Consider the following 10,232-nt stretch of genomic DNA (forward strand, 5'->3'; position numbering starts at 1 on the left):
AAACTGTCCACGGCGTTCATTTCATCTCAACCTAGACACAGCGCAGCAAAAATTGGACATCCAGAGTGCATCAAACATGATTTAGAGCTTGTTTATGGAAAAGTGCTTATTTCTGCATTTCAATGTTGCAACTTGCTGAAAACTGTCCACGGCGTTCATTTCATCTCAACTATAGACCAGCACAGCAAAAATTGGACATCCAGAGTGCATCAAAACATGATTTAGAGCTTGTTTATGGAAAAGTGCTTATTTCTGTATTTCCATGTTGCAACTTGCTGAAAACTGTCCACAATGTTCATTTCATCTCAACCTAGACACAGCACAGCAAAAATTGGACATCCAGAGTGCATCAAACATGATTTAGAGCTTGTTTATGGAAAAGTGCTTATTTCTGCATTTCAATGTTGCAACTTGCTGAAAACTGTCCACAATGTTCATTTCATCTCAACCTAGACACAGCACAGCAAAAATTGGACATCCAGAGTGCATCAAAACATGATTTAGAGCTTGTTTATGGAAAAGTGCTTATTTCTGCATTTCAATGTTGCAACTTGCTGAAAACTGTCCACGGCGTTCATTTCATCTCAACCTAGACACAGCGCAGCAAAAATTGGACATCCAGAGTGCATCAAACATGATTTAGAGCTTGTTTATGGAAAAGTGCTTATTTCTGTATTCCATGTTGCAACTTGCTGAAAACTGTCCACAATGTTCATTTCATCTCAACCTAGACACAGCACAGCAAAAATTGGACATCCAGAGTGCATCAAACATGATTTAGAGCTTGTTTATGGAAAAGTGCTTATTTCTGCATTTCAATGTTGCAACTTGCTGAAAACTGTCCACGGTGTTCATTTCATCTCAACCTAGACACAGCACAGCAAAAATTGGACATCCAGAGTGCATCAAACATGATTTAGAGCTTGTTTATGGAAAAGTGCTTATTTCTGTATTCCATGTTGCAACTTGCTGAAAACTGTCCACAATGTTCATTTCATCTCAACCTAGACACAGCACAGCAAAAATTGGACATCCAGAGTGCATCAAACATGATTTAGAGCTTGTTTATGGAAAAGTGCTTATTTCTGCATTTCAATGTTGCAACTTGCTGAAAACTGTCCACGGCGTTCATTTCATCTCAACTATAGCCAAGCACAGCAAAAATTGGACATCCAGAGTGCATCAAAACATGATTTAGAGCTTGTTTATGGAAAAGTGCTTATTTCTGTATTTCCATGTTGCAACTTGCTGAAAACTGTCCACAATGTTCATTTCATCTCAACCTAGACACAGCACAGCAAAAATTGGACATCCAGAGTGCATCAAACATGATTTTGAGCTTGTTTATGGAAAAGTGCTTATTTCTGCATTTCAATGTTGCAACTTGCTGAAAACTGTCCACAATGTTCATTTCATCTCAACCTAGACACAGCACAGCAAAAATTGGACATCCAGAGTGTATCAAAACATGATTTAGAGCTTGTTTATGGAAAAGTGCTTATTTCTGCATTCCATGTTGCAACTTGCTGAAAACTGTCCACAATGTTCATTTCATCTCAACCTAGACACAGCACAGCAAAAATTGGACATCCAGAGTGTATCAAAACATGATTTAGAGCTTGTTTATGGAAAAGTGCTTATTTCTGCATTTCAATGTTGCAACTTGCTGAAAACTGTCCACGGCGTTCAGTTCATCTCAACCTAGACACAGCGCAGCAAAAATTGGACATCCAGAGTGCATCAAACATGATTTAGAGCTTGTTTATGGAAAAGTGCTTATTTCTGTATTCCATGTTGCAACTTGCTGAAAACTGTCCACAATGTTCATTTCATCTCAACCTAGACACAGCACAGCAAAAATTGGACATCCAGAGTGCATCAAAACATGATTTAGAGCTTGTTTATGGAAAAGTGCTTATTTCTGCATTTCAATGTTGCAACTTGCTGAAAACTGTCCACGGTGTTCATTTCATCTCAACCAGACACAGCACAGCAAAAATTGGACATCCAGAGTGCATCAAACATGATTTTGAGCTTGTTTATGGAAAAGTGCTTATTTCTGTATTCCATGTTGCAACTTGCTGAAAACTGTCCACAGCGTTCATTTCATCTCAACTATAGCCAGCACAGCAAAAATTGGACATCCAGAGTGCATCAAAACATGATTTAGAGCTTGTTTATGGAAAAGTGCTTATTTCTGCATTTCAATGTTGCAACTTGCTGAAAACTGTCCACGGCGTTCAGTTCAGCTGAAGGACGTGGATGAAGGGACACTAGCTTCAGGGAGCAGTGAGGTAAGCAATGATTACAAGTGTTTATCTTTATGAAGGTCCACTCATACAAAACATTTTTGTTGTTGTTGTTGTTGGTAAAAAGAAGATTTGCAATGTCGCAAATATTACGTTAAATATGATGTCCTTGTTGCTTTCAGTCTGTCACAGCACCCCTAATCACTAACCCCGTCAAAGTGGACAACATCACAACAACCATGACCACGACTCCAGTCAGGTGAGTTAAATTGACACGGATCACTTTGATAGGTGTCCATGTCTTACTGTAATATAACTTATTAGCTAATGTTTTGAAAATAGACAGTTTCGCAATAAGTTGTGTTTGTATGAGATGGATTTTCTCCTTCTAATTTCAAGGGAATGTTGTGGTAAAACACTCAGCACCCTGTATTCCACCTGCAGGCTTTGCCACGGCACCATGCATATTACCCCCAGGCTTTGCCACTGCATCCTGCATCCCACCACCAGTCTTTGACCCGGCATCATGCCCACTCCCAGCAGGCTTTTCCCTGGCATCATGTCCCCCACCACCAGGCTTTGCCCCTCTATCATGCCCCCCACCACCAGGCTTTGCCTCTCTATCATGCCCCCCACCACCATTCTTTGCCCCTCTATCATGCCCCCCACCACCAGGCTTTGCCCTTCTATCCTTCCCCCCAACACCAGGCTTTGCCCCTCTATCCTGCCCCCCACCACCAGGATTTTCCCAGGCATCATGCCCCCCAACACCAGGCCTTGCCCCTCTATCATGCCCCCCACCACCAGGGTTTGCCCATCTATCCTGCCCCCCACCACCAGGCTTTGCCCAGGCATCCTGCCCCCCACAATCAGGCTTTATCCCGGCGTCATGCCCCCCACCACCAGGCTTTCCCCCGGCCTCTTGCCACCCACCACTCACTATCGCAGATCATATCTGCACTCTAATTCAGAGCATCACTGCCAGATCCAACAACATCGTCAACAAGGAGCTGGAGAAGTGTATCGACTCTTATAGTAAGAGCATCTGGGCTGACACTTTCTACTGCGAGTACATGAAGATGTACCCATCACCCCAGGGGATTGAAGCCTTCTCATTTGATGAGGAGAGATTTTTAGTGGTGGCCAACATAATCGGCAGAATATTGCTGAACAATCTCCAGCTAGAGATGCTCCTCTCAGTGGAAGACTTTAATGTGGATGAAGTAGGGAGCAGTGGGGTAAGCAACGATCACAAGTGTTTATCCTTATGAAAGTCCACTCATTCAATTTTCTCTGATAAAAATAAAGAGGTAAAGAGGAGATATGAAATGTAACAAATGTTCTGTTAAATATTGTGTCCTTGTTGCTTTCAGTCTGTGGACTTGAACCTGGCGATCCCAGAGACCGCTAACCCTGTCAAAGTGGTAGACATCACAACACCCCTGACCACTAATCCAGTCAACCTTGAGGTTTTGGATGAAACACTTGTCCTTCAGTCAGGTGAGTTACACTGTCACAATCACTTTGACAGGTGATCATTTTTCACTGTAATGTAACTTACTGGCTCAAGGTTTATAACTAGACAGTTTGGTAATTAAGTTAAAGACGTCCTCCAGAGATTGTTGAACTTTTCCTGTTGAAAAGCGATATCCCAAGTATAAATCCAGTAAAGTACACACACTAAAGCAGTGGTCACCAACTGGCAAATGGCAGTCGACTGGTCGATCTCCAAGGCATTCCTAGTCAATCACCAAACATGTATGTAAAAAACCCAACAATAAAGCCTTAAAGTTTTTATGTAAGACTGATCTTCACATTGTCCGCCACCACCAGGCTTTTCCCCGGCACACTGCACCCCGCCACCTGAATTTGCCCCAACACCCTGCACTCCACCCCCAGGCTTTGCCCTGACAACCTACACCTCGTCGCCAAGCTTTGTCGCTAATGCCATGCAGGGCTTTGGCACCAAAGTCATCCTGAAACAAATGGTCCTGCTATTCTTGGAGAGGCTCCCTCCTTCGTCAGAGGACCTTGAGTCAGAGTTCCTGACTATCACCGATCGTATCTGCACGCTGTTTCAAAGCATCACTGCCAGATTCCGCAACATCGTTAATGAGGAGCTGGAGAAGTGTACCGACTCTGACAGTAAGAAGTACTGGGCTTACACCTTCTACTGGGAGTATATGAAGAGGTACCCATCATCCCAGTGTCTGGGGATTGAAGCCTTCACATGTGATGAGGAGAGATGTTTAGTGGTGGCCAAAGTGTTTGCAAAGAAGATGTGCCCCAAGATGCTCCCCTCAGCAGCAGACTTCGACGAGGCTGAAGATTCAGGGAGCAATGGAGTAAGCGATAATTTCAAGTGTTTATCTTTATGAAAGTCCGCTCATGAAATTATCTCTGATAAACATACAAATATATGTCAATGTTGTGAAAAAGGAGATATGAAATGTAGCAAATGTTCTGTTAAATATTGTGTCCTTGTTGCTTTCAGTCTGTGGACTTGAACCTGGCGATCCCAGAGACCGCTAACCCTGTCAAAGTGGTAGACATCACAACACCCCTGACCACTAATCCAGTCAACCTTGAGGTTTTGGATGAAACACTTGTCCTTCAGTCAGGTGAGTTACACTGTCACAATCACTTTGACAGGTGATCATTTTTCACTGTAATGTAACTTACTGGCTCAAGGTTTATAACGAGACAGTTTGGTAATTAAGTTAAAGACGTCCTCCAGAGATTGTTGAACTTTTCCTGTTGAAAAGAGATATCACAAGTATAAATCCAGTAAAGTACACACACTAAAGCAGTGGTCACCAACCGGCCAATCGCAATCGACTGGTCGATCTCCAAGGCATTCCTAGTCAATCACTAAAGATGTATGTAAAAAACTCAACAATAGACTGATCTTCACTTTGTCCGCCACCAACAGGCTTTTCCACGGCACACTGCACCCCACCACCAGGCTTTTCCCCGGCACCCTGCACCCCACCAACAGAATATTCCCCAGCACTCTGCATTCCACCCCCAGGCTTTGCCCTGGCAACCTGCACCTCGTCGCCAAGCTTTGCCGCTAATGCAATGCAGGGCTTTGGCAGGAAAGTCATCCTGAAACAAATGGTCCTTCTATTCTTGGAGAGGCTCCCTCCTGCGTCAGAGGACCTTGAGTCAGAGTTCCTGACTATCACTGATCGTATCTGCACGCTGTTTCAAAGCATCACTGCCAGATTCCGCAACATCGTTAATGAGGAGCTGGAGAAGTGTACCGACTCTGACAGTAAGAAGTACTGGGCTTACACCTTCTACTGGGAGTATATGAAGAGGTACCCATCATCCCAGTGTCTGGGGATTGAAGCCTTCACATGTGATGAGGAGAGATGTTTAGTGGTGGCCAAAGTGTTTGCAAAGAAGATGTGCCCCAAGATGCTCCCCTCAGCAGCAGACTTCGACGAGGCTGAAGATTCAGGGAGCAATGGAGTAAGCGATAATTTCAAGTGTTTATCTTTATGAAAGTCCGCTCATGAAATTATCTCTGATAAACATACAAATATATGTCAATGTTGTGAAAAAGGAGATATGAAATGTAGCAAATGTTCTGTTAAATATTGTGTCCTTGTTGCTTTCAGTCTGTGGACTTGAACCTGGCGATCCCAGAGACCGCTAACCCTGTCAAAGTGGTAGACATCACAACACCCCTGACCACTAATCCAGTCAACCTTGAGGTTTTGGATGAAACACTTGTCCTTCAGTCAGGTGAGTTACACTGTCACAATCACTTTGACAGGTGATCATTTTTCACTGTAATGTAACTTACTGGCTCAAGGTTTATAACGAGACAGTTTGGTAATTAAGTTAAAGACGTCCTCCAGAGATTGTTGAACTTTTCCTGTTGAAAAGAGATATCACAAGTATAAATCCAGTAAAGTACACACACTAAAGCAGTGGTCACCAACCGGCCAATCGCAATCGACTGGTCGATCTCCAAGGCATTCCTAGTCAATCACTAAAGATGTATGTAAAAAACTCAACAATAGACTGATCTTCACTTTGTCCGCCACCAACAGGCTTTTCCACGGCACACTGCACCCCACCACCAGGCTTTTCCCCGGCACCCTGCACCCCACCAACAGAATATTCCCCAGCACTCTGCATTCCACCCCCAGGCTTTGCCCTGGCAACCTGCACCTCGTCGCCAAGCTTTGCCGCTAATGCAATGCAGGGCTTTGGCAGGAAAGTCATCCTGAAACAAATGGTCCTTCTATTCTTGGAGAGGCTCCCTCCTGCGTCAGAGGACCTTGAGTCAGAGTTCCTGACTATCACTGATCGTATCTGCACGCTGTTTCAAAGCATCACTGCCAGATTCCGCAACATCGTTAATGAGGAGCTGGAGAAGTGTACCGACGCTGACAGTATGCAGTACTGGGCTTACACCTTCTACTGGGAGTATATAAAGAGGTACCCATCATCCCAGTGCCTGGGGATTGAAGCCTTCACATGTGATGAGGAGAGATGTTTAGTGGTGGCCAAATTGTTTGCAAAGAAGATGTGCCCCAAGATGCTCCCCTCAGCAGCAGACGTCGACAAGGCTGAAGATTCAGGCAGCAATGGAGTAAGCGATGATTTCAAGTGTTTATCTTTATGAATGTCCACTCATTAAATTATCTCTGATAAAAATACAAATAAATGTCAATGTTGAGAAAAAGTAGATATGAAATGCAGCAAATGTTCTGGTAAATATTGTGTCCTTGTTGCTTTCAGTCTGTGGACTTGAACCTGGCAATCCTAGAGACCGCTAACCCTGTCAAAGTGGTAGACATCACAACACCCCTGACCACTAATCCAGTCAACCTTGAGGTTTTGGATGAAACACTTGTCCTTCAGTCAGGTGAGTTACACTGTCACAATCACTTTGACAGGTGATCATTTTTCACTGTAATGTAACTTACTGGCTCAAGGTTTATAACGAGACAGTTTGGTAATTAAGTTAAAGACGTCCTCCAGAGATTGTTGAACTTTTCCTGTTGAAAAGAGATATCACAAGTATAAATCCAGTAAAGTACACACACTAAAGCAGTGGTCACCAACCGGCCAATCGCAATCGACTGGTCGATCTCCAAGGCATTCCTAGTCAATCACTAAAGATGTATGTAAAAAACTCAACAATAGACTGATCTTCACTTTGTCCGCCACCAACAGGCTTTTCCACGGCACACTGCACCCCACCACCAGGCTTTTCCCCGGCACCCTGCACCCCACCAACAGAATTTTCCCCAGCACTCTGCATTCCACCCCCAGGCTTTGCCCTGGCAACCTGCACCTCGTCGCCAAGCTTTGCCGCTAATGCAATGCAGGGCTTTGGCAGGAAAGTCATCCTGAAACAAATGGTCCTTCTATTCTTGGAGAGGCTCCCTCCTGCGTCAGAGGACCTTGAGTCAGAGTTCCTGACTATCACTGATCGTATCTGCACGCTGTTTCAAAGCATCACTGCCAGATTCCGCAACATCGTTAATGAGGAGCTGGAGAAGTGTACCGACGCTGACAGTATGCAGTACTGGGCTTACACCTTCTACTGGGAGTATATAAAGAGGTACCCATCATCCCAGTGCCTGGGGATTGAAGCCTTCACATGTGATGAGGAGAGATGTTTAGTGGTGGCCAAATTGTTTGCAAAGAAGATGTGCCCCAAGATGCTCCCCTCAGCAGCAGACGTCGACAAGGCTGAAGATTCAGGCAGCAATGGAGTAAGCGATGATTTCAAGTGTTTATCTTTATGAATGTCCACTCATTAAATTATCTCTGATAAAAATACAAATAAATGTCAATGTTGAGAAAAAGTAGATATGAAATGCAGCAAATGTTCTGGTAAATATTGTGTCCTTGTTGCTTTCAGTCTGTGGACTTGAACCTGGCAATCCTAGAGACCGCTAACCCTGTCAAAGTGGTAGACATCACAACACCCCTGACCACTAATCCAGTCAACCTTGAGGTTTTGGATGAAACACTTGTCCTTCAGTCAGGTGAGTTACACTGTCACAATCACTTTGACAGGTGATCATTTTTCACTGTAATGTAACTTATTGGCTAAAGTTTTATAACTAGACAGTTTGGTAATTAAGTTAAAGACGTCCCCCAGAGATTGTTGAACTTTTCCTGTTGAAAAGCGATATCCCAAGTATAAATCCAGTAAAGTACACACACTAAAGCAGTGGTCACCAACCGGCCAATCGCAATGAATCAAATGAATTGGTGCATGAGGTGGAAATAATGCAGTGGGCCTTGAGTTTCACCCTCAGCTGGAGTGCAGAGGAGTCAGTTGAGAGGCAGCCTCACTGCTTCTCCCTCCCCCCAACCTGACCATCAGTCCTGTAAAAAAATTATAGTGAATTATTATGCTCACTCAGCTTTGCCTCCCAAATAATAGAACACATTATCTTATTACCAGTGTTATCATATATAAAAAAATATATAAATATATTATTTAAACACACGGTGTGAAAAGATCAACAGATCAACAACTGCATTGTTGAACTAGAAGCACAAGCATTTCGCTACACTCGCATTAACATCTGCTAACCATGTGTATGTGACAAATAAAATTAGATTTGATTTGATTTGATATGATTTGATTTGAACGTTGGCAGGCCAATCCAAGCATAGCCAATATGCAGTCATAATGTATTGGGCCTACAGCCTACGGAACAAATCTCATTGCTACAGAACAGTTTAGAAATAGTTAATGTTGCATAGGTAAACCTTTTTTAAAGTCATGTTTAAAAAAAATCTGAGCGGTAGATCTGGACTTGCATTTTAACTCAGAAATTGATCTTGACTCAGAAAGTGATTTTGACTCAGAAAAGGTTGGCGACTATTGCTCTCAAGGGGAAAATAATACGTTTTTAGCAAAATACAGTTTCTTAGAGACAACTGCCAACTTCAAGGAGCAGGCTATTCAAGGTGTTGGTCTGATGGTGATCCGTGATGTCATCGGCTGCCCCCCTTTCTTGAGGAACAATAAAGAAGCAATATAGAACAAAAGAGAAATGGCCCACCCCCACACTTGTGCTATGTCATGACATACCTAGACCACCTGTTGAGAGGTGACTTTTGTTAAGTACATCAGGTGTTAACTGAGGTGAAAAGGACACTAGAGTGCCACTTCTAGTTTTTATGTAAGACTGATCTTAATTTTGTCCGCCACCAACAGGCTTTGTCCCGGCACCCTGCATTCCACCCCCAGGCTTTTCCCCAGCACCCTGCATTCCACCCCCAGGATTTTCCCCAGCACCCTGCATTCCACCCTCAGGCTTTCCCCTGACATCCTGCACCGCATCGCCAAGCTTCGCCGCTAATGCCATGCAGGGCTTTGGCACGAAAATCATCCTGAAACAAATGGTCCTGCTATTCTTGGAGAGGCACCCTCCTATATCAGACGACCTTGAGTCAGAGTTCCTCACTATTGCCGATCATATCTGCACGCTGTTTCAAAGCATCACTGACAGATTCGGCAACATCGTTAATGAGGAGCTGGAGAAGTGTACCGACTCTGACAGTAAGCAGTACTGGGCTTACACCTTAGACTGGGAGTACATGAAGAGGTGCCCATCATCCCAGTGCCTGGGGATTGAAGCCTTCACATGTGATGAGGAGAGATGTTTAGTGTTGGCCACCTTGTTTGCAAAGAAATTGTACCCCAAGATGTTCCTCTCAGCAGCAGACGTCGACAAGGCTGAAGATTCAGGGAGCAATGGAGTAAGCAAGGGTTATTAAAGTCCACTCATTCAGTTGTCTCTGATCCAAAAATGTATTGTTGTCAATATTGGTAAAAAAAAAAAAAAATTATCTGCAATGTTGTAAATGTTATGTTAAATAATATCTATATTAAATATTTCATATTTTTCTTTCAGTCTGTGGACATGAACCTGGCAATCGCCGACAAATTTGTCCCTAACCCTGTCAAGGTGTTGGAGTTGCTTCAACCCCTGT

At 43.7% G+C, this 10,232-nt stretch overlaps 1 protein-coding gene across 1 annotated transcript; it reads left to right on the forward strand.

The window, feature by feature from the left end:
- The first annotated feature begins 2,488 nt into the window (after window positions 1-2,488).
- Window positions 2,489-10,016, forward strand: LOC116357428 (uncharacterized). The gene is made up of 13 exons (XM_031804575.1): window positions 2,489-2,508; window positions 2,649-2,659; window positions 2,925-3,487; window positions 3,623-3,749; window positions 4,083-4,594; window positions 4,744-4,870; window positions 5,182-5,726; window positions 5,876-6,002; window positions 6,314-6,858; window positions 7,008-7,134; window positions 7,446-7,990; window positions 8,140-8,266; window positions 9,454-10,016. Exons 1-13 carry the CDS (start codon window positions 2,489-2,491, stop codon window positions 10,014-10,016), a joined length of 3,939 nt encoding a protein of 1,312 aa, XP_031660435.1.
- Window positions 10,017-10,232: the final 216 nt, after the last annotated feature.

Source organism: Oncorhynchus kisutch, linkage group LG25 (genome assembly GCF_002021735.2).
Source record: "Oncorhynchus kisutch isolate 150728-3 linkage group LG25, Okis_V2, whole genome shotgun sequence".
Taxonomy (NCBI): domain Eukaryota; kingdom Metazoa; phylum Chordata; class Actinopteri; order Salmoniformes; family Salmonidae; genus Oncorhynchus; species Oncorhynchus kisutch.